General features: G+C 38.3%; 1 protein-coding gene across 4 annotated transcripts in view; it reads left to right on the top strand.

Annotated features, from left to right (window-relative positions):
• The window catches only part of MFSD1 (major facilitator superfamily domain containing 1), a 29977-nt gene extending 20704 nt beyond the window's left edge, over window positions 1-9273 (top strand). For 2 of the 4 annotated variants that reach the window (XM_026497378.4, XM_057315929.1), the window contains exons 10-16: window positions 1025-1081; window positions 1435-1591; window positions 2886-2983; window positions 3580-3692; window positions 5162-5209; window positions 6108-6165; window positions 7440-9273. In XM_026497378.4, coding sequence (XP_026353163.2) covers window positions 1025-1081; window positions 1435-1591; window positions 2886-2983; window positions 3580-3692; window positions 5162-5209; window positions 6108-6165; window positions 7440-7443 — 535 coding nt within the window. In that variant the 3' untranslated portion in view covers window positions 7444-9273. Of the gene's footprint in view, window positions 1-1024; window positions 1082-1434; window positions 1592-2885; window positions 2984-3579; window positions 3693-5161; window positions 5210-6107; window positions 6170-7439 lie in introns of those variants that run through there. The other 2 variants (XM_026497379.4, XM_057315928.1) reach the window with 2 other exon arrangements.
• The last annotated feature ends 7714 nt before the right edge of the window (window positions 9274-16987 follow it).

Raw genomic sequence — 16987 nt, 5'->3', positions numbered from 1 at the left:
GTGCGCGGATTCACGGCTCCCCGCTTCGTACCTCAATACTCAGCGCTGGAGATGTTCGTTTGTGGAGATCGAGATGTATCTTCCTGCGTCTCAGGCTGATTCCGTGGATGTTCAGGCTGGTCTGGTACCTATCCAGCTCGACTCGGGGGACCGGCTGAAAAAGGGGTCCCCTACTCCTCCGCCATCTTAACTCCCTCTCCTCGATGCCTATTCTTGAGAATGGAAACAGTGCTTTGGCTTATTATGCCTGGACACATTTCCATTTGCTAGGACTATAATTATGCCAGGGTTCAAAATTAAATTCTTTTTTGTGTTGGCACTTACATCTCCCTTTCCACTGGCAGCTGCTTACACAGAGCAGTGTGTGAGAGTGTTTATAGGAGGTGTGTCTTTGTAATGGGAACCTTTAAATTCAGACTGTTTTCAATAATTCGAAACGAACTCTAGGCATTGTTTTGCAAAGAACCTATCCAGTCCCACTTTAAGGAAAAGAAGCGCTCTTAATTTCATGTAGTAATTCATTTGGTTTTCTGAAACATTATGTGTACTGTTTGCTGTTTATTTAAAATGAAAAAAAATGGGGGTGCCTGGGTGGCTCAGTCAGTTAAGCATCTGCCTTCAGCTCAGGTCATGATCCCAGGGTCCTGGGATTGAGTTCCACATTGGGCTCCTTGCTTAGCGGGAGCCTGCTTTTCCCTCTCCCTCTGTCCTTCCCCTGTGCTTGTGCTCTCTGTCCCTCTCTCTCAAATAAATAAATTAAATAAATAAATAAAATCTTTTAATAATGATAAAATGAAAAAATCAACATCAGTGTATTTTATTTAGTTAGTGAAATATTTACATAAACCCTAAAGCTTTAGTGCCAGTTGCTTATAGCTGAATGTTAAATAAGGTGGGAAAACAGTATCAAGAAGGAAAAGTTGACTAAACTTTGAGTTATTTTTATTTAGTTTTATTTTTGCCTTTATTAAAAACAGAGTAGTTCTCTCTCAAATGCTTATTTCTTTCTCTCTCTCTATTTTAGAGTTTTCTTTACAGAAAAATTTGGATTTTCTTCCCAGGAAGCAAGTGCTATTAACAGGTATTTCGCTCGTTCTGTGAGTGCTCACTATGTGCATAGTGTGGGTCTGTAATTATAACCAAATGTTCTACGACACAAAAAAGACCTGTGACTTCACGAGCATAGTGTGAAACCAAGATTATATTGGTGCTTGATCCTGAGAGACCATCTTTGCATTAATGGAAAACTGAAGAAATCTTGGACCACCCTTTAATCTTTAAATTTCTGTTTACTAATGACCATTTTAGAAGAATGCTAAATTAAATGAGCTAGGATTTGCTTTGCCTAATGGTTTTAGGGACTTTTTTATTTATTTATTTATTTTTGGTAGCTGTGATATATTTCATGAAATATCTTTTATATTCTCTGGGCAGTATTGTATATGTCATATCAGCTCCCATGTCCCCAATATTTGGGCTCCTGGTGGATAAAACAGGAAGGAACATCATCTGGGTTCTGTGTGCCGTGGTCACCACTCTTGCTGCCCACATCATGCTGGCCTTCACGCTGTGGAACCCTTGGATTGCTATGGTAATGTCACTCTAGATGCTTGCGGGGTGCAGGGCTCAGGGCTTCGGGGAGACTCTGTAAAGTGCACGTCAAGAATCACACTCTGCTCCTCTGATAGCAGAGCTCGTGCCACTGGGAAAAGCAAGGCCTTGATTTCAGTTTCTACAAAATAACTATTTTTAAAGTAAATGCTAATTATTAATGAATAAGGTATTTTTAATTTTATTGGTTTATTTAACACAGTAATCGCGATGCCGAAATAGAATTTGAAATAAAGTAGTCTTATAAAAGCCAAAATGCTTATTAGTTCCATTTATTTTCCTGTTCTTCTTTAAAAAATTCTTCCGTCATAGGTAGCAAAAAAAAAAAAAAAAGTCTATCAGCCCAGGATTCATGATTTTGCATTCTTTTGTCTTTGACCCTTAGGAGGTTAAAAAGTGATAATGAATTCATCTGGTTTCTGTTACTGTTCTTTAGAATGTCATTTTAAAGACCACAGGCTTAAATGCTGCATTTCTTACCTATTAATAAAAGAGTATTTTGGGCATGTATGTTTGTTGTACACTTAGTGAGATTTCCGTAGGACAGATTCCTGGAAGTATAAATGCTATAGCAGAGGCTTTGCACATTTAACATCTTAATAGACATTGTGAAACTTCTCTAAGACGTTCTTATCCATTTATAGTTTTACCAATAATTATCAAATCTGTGTGCGTTTTTAGTATCCTAGCCATGTTGGGCATTGACCCTATTTCAGTCTTTGCCAATATGATAGGGTGTAGATGATCTTATTTACACTTAAATCATAAGGTTTCTTTTTTAACTAAAGAAAAAGTCAGCATTAGATGATAGTTTTCTGCCCTGCCCTCCAGTTAGGGGTTGATGACCCGAGGTAAGAAAATGGACTGTCAAGTCCAAGGCATGATGTTGCCTTGATTGCTTAATTTGTAGTTAATAAATATTGGAAAATTAGCTTGCCTGAAACATTGGTAGTAACTTTTTGCAAATTAATTTTATTTTCTTGCTTAGTCCTTGATTGTACCCTGGGGCCCAGTTATATGTGCATATAATATACAATGGTGAAGACATTGTATATTATGACATGTATATTACGTGTGTGTATTTTGTCACCAGAGGGATACTGTTAGGGTCAGGACTTTTTTTTATCAAATGTGAGTTTTAGCATAATTGCAATAAAATTTGCATGAATGTTCATATATTTGCTGTTACGTCACTCTGGCTAATATGTATCAAAGGAAAATCACCTTTTGGTTAATGTTAAGATCTTTACCCTTTTCTGTATCATTTTCTACAGTGTCTCCTGGGACTGTCCTATTCGTTGCTTGCCTGTGCACTGTGGCCAATGGTGGCATTCGTAGTTCCTGAACATCAGCTGGGAACTGCATATGGCTTGTAAGTGTTTACACCATAATGTCTCTCTCTGCTATATCAATTTAATTATCATATAAAACGCGAGGTCTCCTGAATCTAGTCATCTTCAGGCTTCTGGGACAGCCCTGAACCTGGAAACCATTAGAAAGTCAGTGAACCTCTTTGTGATTATTATTGTGGTGACAGAAATGCTCAAAGCCTCCAGCAAGAGACCTGGTGTTAAGCTAACCCAGAAGTGATTTCTGACATTGCCATTGACTGCCCGCTTATCTAAGGGCTTCTTAGTGAGAAGTAGAGTTCTGGTCTCTGGCCCAAAGGGCAAAAGGGGGAAACTGCACCCATGGTTGGTAATCACTTAGCTCTTTCTTTTATTCAGCAGGAAAGTGTGAGCTCATATTGCACATGGTAATACAGGTTCCCTTACCTTTGAGCAGAACATCTAGTAGCAGAAACAGTCATGGGATGAAAATACCTAATCAGGTCGTCACTAGTTAAAAACACCTCTTAACACTAATAGTAGTATGTCGTTTGTAGATACTAGTATTTAAAGTGATCTGTTACTCTGTGTGTGAAGACTTTCGAAATTGAAATATGTGTTTATATTTCTTGAATTGTAGCATGCAGTCCATTCAGAATCTTGGGTTGGCGATCGTTTCCATCATTGCTGGCATGATACTGGATACTCGGGGATATTTGTTTTTAGAAGTTTTCTTCATTGCCTGGGTTTCTTGTAAGTATGTGATGTGGCAACGTTTAGTTTCTTTTAATGTGTAACAGAATGTTTTCATTTATACTTTTAGATTTTTGTTGTTATTGTTCTCTTTTTCCCTTTTTTAAACCAAAGCCCTAAGACGTATCTCTCAGATTTGCCTATTTCTTAGTCTGTGCGTCATCGTTTTCCCAGCTGGTGGCTTTCTGGTTCTCTGAGGATTCACAGGCATTTTTTTAGGAGATTCCAATTTTTACAAGTAGTAGTAGAATCTGCTTCATATTCTATTTTAAATATTTATGGTTTTTAGAAAACATTATCCTCTTTAAAGTGAAACCATTTTAAAGGATGGTGAGTATGTCCCTGGTGTGAATGTGTGGACATTGGTATGATTCGGGTGGGAGTGCTCATGGTTTATTCATTAGGCAACTTTAAATTGCTTTTATTCTTGGTCCTGTTATTTAATGTTTACCTGTAATGGTTTATTGGTAAAAATAGGAAGTATTAGGAAACTGTTGAAAACAACAAAAATAAATTAGCATTTTTCCTGTGGTGGGCTTCACTATACAGATAGTTGTGTTCATCTGGAAAGAAATCTTATATAACATATCAAGTTGTTTTTTTTGCTTTAACTTGTGTTTAAAATGGCAAACCCAGTGATGATTTTATCATTTACATTTACAGGGGTAAAAGACAATTTATACTCGAAATGTGGTATTTGTAGATAATTGTTATGAGATACCTGAATGCATTTTATTATCTCATAATTTTAGAAGCAAGTGCATCAAATTTTAAAACATGTATTATTTGTTTTTAAAAAGTGGGTCATGTAGAATTCAAAATACTAGGTCATGAAAGTCTTTTTGTCTGTTTTTGATGCTGCAACACGTGATTTAATTTCAATCCACAATTCCATATATATTTGGTTCTTAAATCAAACACCATGCCAATTAAAAATGTTTTTGTTGCCATATTAACTTAAGGTAAATTTAGTGTGCCTTACTCGTTAAGGTAAAAAGACAAGCCATGACTTTCTGATGTTTTCACTGGCTCTGGCCTTCTGGGAGTCAGATGACCACATTCTAATGTTTGGTTAATTTGTAAAATGGACATGGTGTTTTCAGACTTAAAATCCTCAAAGGATTATTTCTATTTGGTTCTGTGTAAAAAGATAAGCAAGCAGGGGGCTGGCAGGAGTTTTTGGAAGTACCGGGAGGACTAACACTTAAACAGGGATGATCTCTGGGTGGATCAGCCCCTTCTTCTGTCTCAGCAGCTTTTTTCTGGTCCTCCTATCCCTAGGCTCATGTAGCCCATGGGGAAAAAATGGTGTGTAAATAATTTTTAGTGCTTAATGTGAATAGTGTTTTTATTTTTAAATGCCAATCAATAAAGATTTATCTAAGTTTTACTTTGTAATTATGATTACATAGGAATCATTGGGAAGAAGTACATGTTTTGTAAGGACCCTGTGTTTTTTTCACTTCCAGTATCACTTTTAGCTGTTGTCTTACTCTATGTGGTGAATCGTGCCCGAGGTAAGTAGAATTCAGACATTTTCTTCTTAAACCACTGTGGATCATCTTGTGAGGTCCCTGGATTGTCTGCATGCCTCTTTAGAGGCCAGTGCTTTAGTTCATGTGATAATGACATTCTGTTCATAGTGATGGAAACACATTTCATTATGTAACATATAATTATGTATTTTGGAACTTCAGATTTATTAAAATTGTTGTCATGTTCTTTCTGGCCAGTTCAACTTAAGTTTTGTAATATAAAATTTTAGATGTTCTTTTTATGTTAGCATAAAGAAGTATGGCATTTTTAAAATAACCTAAAGCCATTACTGTGATATTGTCTCATATTTAAAAAAAAAGGAAACATAGTTTGCATTTTAAGGTTGAAAGTGTTCGAGATAGAATGAGGCGTTAACAGATTTTTTTCTTTTGCTAGTATATTTTAAATGCATTTGTATTTTTTCTTTCTTCTATGTAAGATTTTGATGTTACCCTTATTAATTTTTCTAACTAGCTTGTCCCTGAAGGTTGTTATGCACTTAGTAAAATGTGTATACCTGCTGTTTAAATGATTTTAGGTCATTTCCTTTAATTTCTCTTAATTTTCACTATTACTGAACATTAATACAGTGTCCCAGTTAATGAGATGTAAAGCAGTTTGTAGGTCCAAACTTAAAAAAAAAATGCTCAAATTAAGGAGTGATTATTTGTATTTGTATCATATAAAGATTCTTAAAAAACATTTTTTTCTCTTGGGAAGTTTCCAGGAGATAAACTATTTCTTTCTTATCTTCCATAGCCTTTTCTGTTACTTTAAGGTATACCAATGCACGTGTGTGTGTGTGTGTGTGTGTGTGTGTGTGTGAATTTTACTTTTAATACTTGTGTAGAAAAGGTTCTATGCTTATTTGTGTTTTAGGGGGGAACCTAAATTATTCTGCAAGACAAAGGGAAGAAATAAAACTTTCTCATGCTGAGTAAGTATTAAAAGAGAAAAGTTACCTTCTTTTGCAAATCTCAAACATTAACATTTTATTTCAAAGTATTAGGTTTGGACTTTTAAGAAATTAGTCTTCTTGAGGTTCGAGAGCTAGTGATTATCTTGGAACTACTATAACAAAATTCTTATTTAGAAAGTTTAAATAGAATGGATATTAAGGGCTAAAGTGAAGGGGGGAAAATAATTGGATTTTAAATTGCTTTCTGAAAGAAAGTGAGACCTGTAGTATTTGTAATTTATTAGAGGAAAGGTCTTTGTCCTAAGCTTCTGTGCTGGGCTTACCCTTCCGCTCTCTGATCTTTTCTTTTTCTTAACTATTTGAGATAATTTTTCATCCTTTCCTGGTACTAACATTCTGTATTCTCTGACTCACTTGGAACAAATTAAGTATATAGTGTGGCATTAAGTTAAACTTATATTTTCCTTGAGTGTATGCTAAAATGTAATAGTGATTCTATTTCCTGTTATTATGATTTCTGATTTTTTAGATATTCAATCTTTTATGATTTAAAAATTTTATTTGTAAACATATACCATGTAACTGTAAGTTTTGTGAATTTTGTATAAGTTAAAATCTTGTAAAACAACGCATTTTTTGGGAGGCGATTTTTGTCCATTTCAAATTCCCTTTTAACGTAGTAATTCTAGAAATACATCTTGAGAAGATAAACAGAAGTGTTACAAGTTTTAAATATCTTTATGACAGTCTTGTTTGTTACGTTTAAAAATTGGAAACAACATGAATGTCCCAAAGTAGGGAAATGGTTGAATAGATTATGACACATCCATATAATATGTTGTTAAAATCATTTCTGAGAAGGCAAAACTCAGAAATAATTCCCTCCCTACACCAAGTCAGAGATACTTAACCATGCCACATGTTAAGTAGACAAAAGATTAAAATGCAAATGTAATATCCTAATTTTGTTCAAGAAATATGCAGGTGCATGTATTTCTACTTACTTACTTGTATATAATAGAAGAAATACTGAAAGGAAAAATCCCAAATACTAACAATTCCATTTGAATAGTAAGGTTACAGGCATACGCTTTCCTTTGTTTTTCTATATTTTCTATGTTGATCTTATGTTACTTTTGCAATCAAGAGGATTTAAGAGATTATTCAGCAAAGTGTGCAACTTTTAATATTTGGTGGTACATGTTTTGTAATGCTTATGGTTTTTATTTTGAAAACCAGATGAGGCTTCCCATTCCCCCCTTTTTGATAATTTATTGCATTGTGTTTTACAGATGAGAAGCTTAAATGACTGTGTCATGAGAATGGGCCGCACGTCCTTGGTTTGAAAACCTCACTTTTTTTTTAATCTAGCGTTTAGTCAGGAAAAATAATGGTCTGGAAACTTATATTTGTATTTCAAAAGCACCTATTTCAGAGTATATTTGTGAGGACTATTTTAGCTTGTGTCTTATGTACTGTGTATTGCTAAAGAATTCTACTTTGGAATAGGCTAATCAACAGTGAAGTTTAGAAAGTTTCTCTGGAAAATGCAGGTGAACTTCAGTAAGGACAGTAAATAATGGAAAATTTAGATCTTGTATTAAGATAATTTTCAGAAGATGTTTCTTAAGGATATGGCTTTTTTTTTATCTTAAAGCAAAAAAAAAAGCTTTTGAGGGGGTAGAAGGGATATTTTATACAGAATGAACAATGGCATTTTAATAGGCATTCCCTGTTTTTATAGGGAATATTTGAAAGATATTTTTTATGCAGTCTCTTCATTTTCACAAATAGCAGATTGTATTCTGCCATCTTTAGTTATGAGAGGTTGCCGAGCAGTGACCCTTTTGAGCTTCCTTATCTCTCCATAACTGAGGACTCTGATCACTTAGGGATGTAATTTTATGGTACAAACTTTCTGTAGTTTTTTTCTTATAGTCTAATTAATTATTAAAAAGTATCCTTTAAATTATGAGAGTTGCATATCTACATGGATAAAAACACTGCAAAAGGAATACTTGATGTCTTCTAAAACTTTTTATTTTTTTAAAAGAAGTTAAAATACTGATTTTAACTCTTATTTATTTGGAAAACTATTTCTATAAGAAAATTGAGTTGGAATAAAGAAATTTTGCCTTTGAAAGTCAGTGGAGTACCTTTTTCCCCAGAGTAGAACCTGAGTAACATTTGTGTTTTCCAAATTAAATAAAATATGATTATAAAATTTGTTTGACAAACTTAAAAACTTTTTAATTGACTTAGTCTTAGTGTATTGTATATTAAAGTCAAGGAATTTTTCATGTGTTTTGCTCTCCAGGAGTATGCAGATATTTTAGACAACCATTAAACTCATATTTAGCTAATTGTATTGTTCAAAATACAGGACATAACACTGTATGCTTAAAAGTTCTGGAACAGATTAAAAGTACATTCCTTATTCAGGTCAAGTTTATTTACATCCATTTTTCTGATTTACAGTTTATTGTGTCATTATTCAGTTGTAGTTCTTTTGGCTTTGACTGCCATGTGACTGTTGTAGCCCAGATTATTGAATATTGGCTTTACCAGTTGGTGAGAGTGGAGGAAGCCAGTTGCTACTGCTGCTGGAGGGCTTGTGTGGTCCGGCCCCTGCCTTACTCTTTCCACTACCTCTGTGCCTCAGCCACAGTGAGCTGCTTCATTACATTTTTCAAATGGGTCCTGTTCCTTGCCTTTTCAGGGGCTTTGTCCCTGCTGCTCCCTCTGCCTAGAATATTTTATCCAGGATTCTCTGTAACCTGGTTTCACGTGATTTACTACAGAAAACCTTAGCCCCAGCTCAGAAGCATTCTTCCTATGGAAACTCTTCCAGACCTTCAGGCTGTATCAAATTCTTCTGAAATTTTTATGATCTTTGAAAAGCCCTGTATTTTTCCTTCTTTGCTTACTTCAGCTTATAATGAAGAATTTGTGATAGTGTGAGTGTGGGTGTCTCTCTCTTCCTTTAGATTGTAAGCTCCACGAGGGCAGGGACTGTGTCTGTTATGTTAATTACGATTGTGTTGATAGTGCCTCGCACAAAGTAGACACAAAATAAGTATTTTTTTGAATGATGCATAAATAAAAAGGAGAGTAAAATGGAATAAACTTTTTGGAGGATAAATTGACAATATGAATAAAAAGACCTAAAAAGGGGATGATGGTGGGCCACATGCCTTTTGGCTTAGCAATTTCATTTCTAATAATTTATCCCAAGGAAACCATCAGACAAATATACACATAAATGCATTTTAAGAAAGTATTTTTGTTGCAAGATTGCTTTATAATAGCCTAAAATAGGAAACCACCCATGTTTATAAGAGTAGGAGATTTGTTAAGTACATCATATCATATGTTTAAAATGAAATAGTAAAACGGACATTAAATGGTTTCATTAGAGAGCATTGACATGGAATGATGGCATTATTATATGAAGATTCAGAGTGCTGCTTTGTTTTTCTTTTTTAAGATTTATTTATGAGAGGGAGGGAGAGAGAGTGCATGGGAGAAAAACCCAAGCAGACTCTGCACTGAGTGTGGAGCTCAGTGTGGGGCTCGATCCCATAACTCCGAGATCATGACCTGACTCAAAATCGTCAGATGATCAACTGACTGAGCCACCAGGCGCCCCCAGAATGCTGCTATTTTTATAAAAACAAATATGTCTGAAGGATGTGTATGTAAATACCTCTGGGTGATGACTTTCTTTTGGCATACTTATATTTTCTAATTTTTCAACAATAAATACTGTAGTAGAAGCTTTTAAAAACCCAAAAGAACAAAATTCAACACAAGTTTGAGTGCTATTTTTGAGGAAAGTGGTAGTTGGTTTTGAGAAAGGAGGAAGGTAACAGGTAGTATTTCCCAAAGAACTTTGGGAATGTAGGTGGGACTTAACAGGCCCCTGAGTTAGAAATAGAATTTGTATTGACAGGAAAAACATTGCATGTGAAGGGAAATTTGAGAGACAAAACAGAATAGAGAGTGGGGTAAGGACTAATGAAATAACACACTTTCTGGTCCCATTGGTGGCACAGAAGAGCTTCAAGTTGTCTGCAAGCTCTCCATGATTTCTGAAATGCCTCAGCCTCAGCCTCATACTCCTTGGCTTCTTCCATTTGCACGTTCTTAGAGTGTACTAGGGGGAGATTGAGTTTAGGGCCTGAACAGAGGTATGCTATCTAGAGGTTAATGAGGAAAACTTTCATGTTTTATAAGGAATACTGAAAAGTCCTTGACATCATTCAGGTAGGCCAGACAACCAAACTGTTTACAAACTTACACTCAACTTCCTAAAATTATTTTCCCCCATACGTTCGACTGCAAATTGTGTAATGAAAATCAGTGGACCTTCCATTTGGGATTAGTGTGTACTTTGTAGGAGTTTATCTTTTTTTTTTTTTTTCTTAGATTTTGTGTATTTATTTGTCAGAGAGAGCGCACACAAGCAGGGGGAGCAGCAGACTCCCCGCTGAGGAAGGAACCTGACGTGGGACTCGATCCTAGGACCCCTGGATCATGACCTGAGCCAAAGGCAGATGCTTAACTGACTGAGCCACCCAGGCATCCCAGGAGTTCGTCTTTTTTGTCTCTTTGAAGATTACCTTCCATGCTTGTCTCCTAAGTTTCACTAGGTTGTAGCTTTCTGTGCTTCCATTTCCTGATTAGCAAAATGGAGTATCACTAGAGTTTCTTCTAGCACTCACGTACTTAATTTATGAAACATACAGATATGGTTGGTCACCACATTGTAGATATATATTCATTGATGGATGACCTAAAACACTGTCTAGAGAAATGTCTATTCATTCCTTACAATTTAGTTGATGGGTTGGAGAAAATGGCTCTCCTAGGATTGTGCTCAGATTCCTTTGGGCACTCTGGCAAATAAATGGAGCGTGCTCAGAAATTTCTAGGATACAGTGGGTTGTTCACAAACAGCTGAAAGTGTGGGCTGATGACACTTTCAAGCTTCTTGTGAAGTTTATCCAACTCTTTCCCTCCTCCCCCAATATTGAGGCTTGTTCAGTTTTCTTTTTTCTTTTTTCTTTTTTTTTTTTTTTTTAAGATTTTATTTATTTATCTGACAGAGCGACAGCCAGCGAGAGAGGGAACACAAGCAGGGGAGTGGGAGAGGAAGAAGCAGGCTCCCAGCGGAGCAGGGAACCCGATGCAGGGCTTGATCCCAGGATACCGGGATCACGCCCGGAGCCGAAGGCAGACGCTTAATGACTGAGCCACCCAGGCGCCCTGGGGCTTGTTCAGTTTTCTAAGGGAAATCTGATTATTTCAGGATTCTGTGTCTTGGCATGTTCACTTAATTTTTAACCTTTCAAAGCAGACCTTGTCTGCCCTGGGGAAGAGGTAAATAAAAGTGTCAGGAAACAAGGTGAACTCCTCTTCTCTTTCCCCCTCCCCCACCCAGTGAAGCCCAGATTTCACAGGGTGCAGTGACAAGAGATGGATAGTTGATGGAGTGAGGCGGGAGGAGGATGAGAGAGGGGAGAAGCTGGGCTTAAGCAGCAACTGGGCTGGGAGAGAAATGGCTGGAAGAACAGGCCCTATATTAGCAACAGGAAGCCTGGGCTGAGACATAGGGGGGAGTGGGGAGATGGGCCTGGAGACAGGTTTTCACAGACTTTAGGGTCTCTGATCATGAGATGGAGTGAAAGTGTCAGAAAAGAAGTAAGTGTCCTCTTTGGGTTCTGGTGGGGGTCTATGGAGGTGGAGTCCAGGCTCGGTGGATGGAAAGTAAGAGAATGGGCGTAAGAGGGCAGGCATATTTAGTGGATGTTTAGAAATACTTTCCCTGGCTTTAACTTTATTTTACAGTTCTGTGAATTTTAATAGAGATTTGTGTTCAGACTACCACAATTAGGATACAGAACAAACAGTTCCTTAATGATCATTTCGTTGGAAAAATACAGTATTTTAAGGTAATGTACGTGTGGTCCCTTCATATAAGAGTTGTTTGGTTTATTTTCTAACACTTGAACTTATAAAATGCTTTTCTAGTCCAATGACTAAGTACATAAAGTTTTTATGATCATGTTACTTGATGTGCCATATTTCATGGACTACAATATTTCACCTTAAACATCTCTGAAATTGGGATGTATATTTGACATCATCTTATAATTCAAAGAAAGCCAGTTGTGGGCAAAACCAAACGTGATGCTATAATAATGTGATGATGCTTGATGATGTAAGATATGCACAGACTTCTGTCGTCCTTTGTTTCTGGCATCACTGAACCTAAGTTTCCTTACTAGAGGTGGCGATTCGGAGATTGGAAACTGTAGACCATCTTCTGCAAGGGTTGCACGGATGCATGGGGGAAACAGACAAAGGATCAGTGATTCTGGGATTGTGATACAGTGTGATGAGCACTGTCCTAGAGCAATGGCTAATGGGGTTCAGAGGACCCAGAATACTTAAAAGATTCTCAGAGGAGATGGTCTTTGAGCTGTATCATTAAGAGTAAGCAGGGAAGGAGTGGGGAGAGAGTGGGGAGGGCAAGAGGTCCCGGAGCTAATCCCGAGTGAGCCTGCTGGTTAATGAAAATGGAGTGAAGGGGATGCAGGGGGAGTTTAGCTTGAAAGTTCTGATACGAGGCAGATTGGTGAAGCCTTTTGATTCCATGTTCAGCACGATTTTTTTTTAAAGATCTATCTATTTTAGAGTGTGTGCGTGAGTGGGGGGAGGGGCAGAGGGAGACAGAGAGACAGAGAAGTAAACTTCCCACTGAGTGCAGAGCCTGACCTGGGGCTCGATTTCAGGACCCTGAGATCATGACCTGTGTAAAAACCAAGAGTCAGAGGCTTAACTGACTGAGCCACCCGGGCGCCCCTGTGTTCAGCATGAGCTTAATCCTGAAGGCAAACGGGAGTTTTTGGGAGATTTTTCTGTTGGGAATTAAGAGAGGGTTTACATTTCAGAAAGGTGACCCGAGGAGCAGAAGGAAGGAAATGAAGGTGACCCGAGGAGCAGAAGGAAGGAAATGAAGGTGACCCGAGGAGCAGAAGGAAGGAAATGAAGGTGACCCGAGGAGCAGAAGGGAGGAAATGAAGGTGACCCGAGGAGCAGAAGGAAGGAAAGGAAATAGAGGTTGAGGGAACAAATCTGGAGTCAGGAGGATGTTTGATGGGTTGGAGCAGTGAAGCTCACGAGAGGGGATGGGAATTGGAACTAGAGCAGTGGCAGGGAGATGGAAAAGGCAAGTTCTAGTGATGCTTGGGAGGTTGACCTGACAATGTGATTGCGACGTGAGGTGGGGGAGAGGCTGGAATTGAGCATGGCTCCCAGATTTCCGACTTGAATGGGTGGTGGTGCCATTTAACCAGAAAGAGCAGCCAGCTTGTAATGATTTGGAGTATGAATCCAAGATAGAAATTACACTAAAAAAGTGTACCCTACACTTGCAAGAAACTAGGCTATAAAGGAAGAGCGAACATACGGAGTCTTCAGTGGCTGTTTTTTTGATTGTGAGGTTAATGCTTTATAAAGGTCTTGTCGTTAATGTGTTTCTCTACTTGTGGAGTGGAACATTCTCAGACTCTGCGATTCTTTAATTTTCTTGAAGTGGCTCTTTTTCCCTTTTGTTCATGGTTTAACCACTGTAAACATTCCCAGCTACAGCTTGCTGCAAGAACGTAAGTTCTGCTTCTCATCATGGATTTCTTCTTAAGGCCATTACCTTTGAAGTTGTTTGATACATTAAAAAAAAAAATCTCAACGAAACAAGTTGAGAAACTGAAATACTAAAGAAATTTGGCTGGTTTACAAGAAAGTAAAAGATAACGAGAATACCTAACTTTGTAAGGTTAGGTTAAGTTATGCTTAATTGCAAACAACTTTGTGAAACATTTCCCTTCTTTACTGTTTTTAAAATATAGGCTAAAAAGCGAGCATGTTTGCAGGTATTGTGGATTCTGGAACTGCTTTGACTTGGAGTTGGTGAGTGTTGGAACAAATAAATCCCAGACAACTTGTGATTTAATTTTATAGGCACACATTCATAAATTGGATTTAGGCAGTAATTCCAGAAAAGCATACACAGGAGAATCATTTGCTGTGTGTTCATTTATTCTACAAAGATTTAGTGAGTACCCATATGTCGAAGTCTCTGCTAGATCCTGTAGGAGAGGAAGTAAGAGGATTTAAATATTGCTGCTTGTACTTGGTAGAACGGGAGATGTTCCTTAGGTGTGGATAATGGGCTAGAGAAGGGAAAGGGCATTCTGATGCATGGTCAGGGAACGCTTCTTGGAAGAGGTGCCATTTGAGTTGTCTTCTGTGAGACAGCTATTCATGCTCTTTGACTAGTCTGTTTCACGTGACACCTTTGATTAATTACCCTCTTTCTTGAAACTGTTCCCTCATTTGATTTTCTAGCACTCTATTATCCAGCACCACCTCCTATCCCTGTGTTACCTGTCCAGACTTTTATGGTTCCCATATCTCCTAGGTCCTCTACTCTTTCTCTCTCCTTCTTTCTCAGAGGTACCATTTACATCTGCAGCTTTGAATATTTCCCTGGACAGATACCTCTAAACTCAGAGTTTGAGCCTAGGCTGTCTCTGAGCCTCCATCCTGCATTTCCAGCTGAGGTCTCCCTAGCTGCTCACATTTAACTTGTCTGAATCTGTACTCTCCCCTGCAATGCGCAGCCTCCCTCCCTCCCTCTCTTCCTCTTTCTTTCCCCATTGACTGTTGAGTGTCTACCATGTGCTAGGTGCTAGTTTATCATTCTTTTGATTCCTTAGGCTTGACGTCTCAGAGTCATTTTTGTTCTGTTTCCTTACCACTCATGTCTAAAGAAGTATTTTATCTCTCTTAATTCTTTCTAATATGTTTTAAAATCTTTTTAGTTCTATTCATGCCCATTATCTGTATGCTTGGATCACTGCAGTGGTCTTCTGAATGTGGATTGCCTTCTTCATCATCAGCATCACCATTGCTTACCGAGTGTCTACTGTGTTCCGAATGTTGCCAGCTTGCCATGTTCTATAGATTGGGAAATGGAGTAGTGGGGGAGAGAAAACAGACCTGGAGTGAGAAAGGAGCCCATCCTCGACTCCAAGGTGATAAGCCAGTGGGAGAGTCAGCAGTACAGAGTGAGACAGGTGGCATCTGGCAGAAGAGAAGTACTTAAGCATGTGGATAAGGTTTTGGGGAAGGTATTGACAGGTAGGGTGGAAATCCGCATAGTGTGGTAGGAGAGCTGCGAGTTGAAAAGTTCAGCTGGGACCAGACTGTGATAGGTGTAGTATGCCTGCAGGAGAAGTCTGGGCTTTGTCCTATAGAAGTGAGGGTATAGGGAAGGCATGGACAGAACTGGGGAGAATGTCATATACAAAAAATGCTCCTTTAAAGAAAATGTGGAGGTGGTGTACAGGCTGGCTTTGAAGGGAAGGAAGGCCAATTAGGAGACCTCACTCAAGTTGGCTGTGACAGTTTTGTTTCTTTTCTCCAATTCATTCAAAACATGGGGGTTTCCAGGTTAAGTTTCTGGGTCACAAGTTTGATCATATCACTTTCCTGCTTAAATGCCCTCAGAGATTCCCTGTGCCTTGAGTGGTTCTTTTGCTGGCTCTGGGGTGGCCCTTGTAATCACACTTCAGACCACCTTTCCAGCATTATCTCCTCCTCCCTCTCAAGAACCACCTATTGGCACTCACAGATTTTCCATTTTCTCGAACGCTGCTTGGGAAATTGTGCTAATTGCAGTTTCACTAGCCTGCATGCTCATGCTGCCTTTCGTGGCTCTCTCAGCCAGTATCAGTATTCTTACCCCTGCTCTTCCCTTGTATGTACTGCCTGTACTGCTTACTTTTGGTTAATCAGCAACTGGCATGATTTCTTCTGTAGCTGCTGAAACTGTTTAATTAATGCTCACATTGTTGTTTGTACATTTCTGTTTTGTTTCTCCAGTTGTCTGTAACGTCCTTAAGGGCTGGCCCCATTTGTAGGTGGCTACAGCCATGATATTGGCATCTGCTACTGCCCCAGTCATGCTGTTTTGAACATGGTAATATTTGCTGACCTTCAGTTTTTTTTTAGCCTGTTCCAAACAGCCAGGCAGATTTTGCAAGATTCTTGGGGCCCAGGGCAATAACATATTTGAGGATGCCAGCTTTTATCAGACTGGTGGGCATTGGATGAGTAGATCGAGGAAGAACTTTTGCTTCTTCTAGTCTTCTTGCCCCTTCCATGGGTGAGTTTTCAGTGACCACAGAGGAGTTAGGAACATCCCTTTGACTTATGTTGGGCAGTGGGTTCCCAGCCACCCTTACAAGTAGGTCTTTTTTCAAAGGAAGTAGTCTAGTTTGATTCTTGCCTTGAGATTCTTGTTTTGACATAATTGTCCTTGAAAACCAGGATGTGATGTCACCTAAGTTAAGCTTTTTTGATCACAGCTATACAGAACTAAGTTAAAAATGGATGCTTATACTTTGCTGTAAGTAGGTCAGAAGACTCTGCAGAAGCAAAATTAACATTATATAGATCAGAGAAATAATTGCAAGCACCTAAGTTAACAAAGACTAAAGGCTGGAAAACTTTGATCAGGGGTGTTAAAGCACTTGCTTATTAGATAAAGGTGATGTATCCTGAGGATTCTAGATCAGTCTTTTTTTCCCACCTCCAGGGTTGGCAGGCTGGTGTGCATTTGAGGTAAGGGCTAAGGGGACACATGGGATGGCTTTATGTTTTTATTGAGGAACCCTGTGCACCATTTTTCCAGTAATGTAAACTGTGTTAATTTGTAAGGTGTGACAATCGGGACTTTTGGATACCTGACCTTCCCTGTGTGCTATGCAAA

This window comes from Ursus arctos, unplaced genomic scaffold (assembly GCF_023065955.2).
Source record: "Ursus arctos isolate Adak ecotype North America unplaced genomic scaffold, UrsArc2.0 scaffold_20, whole genome shotgun sequence".
Taxonomy (NCBI): Eukaryota; Metazoa; Chordata; class Mammalia; order Carnivora; family Ursidae; genus Ursus; species Ursus arctos.
Note: the sequence above shows the minus strand (reverse complement) of the source record. Positions and strands in the feature narration are given on the sequence as shown.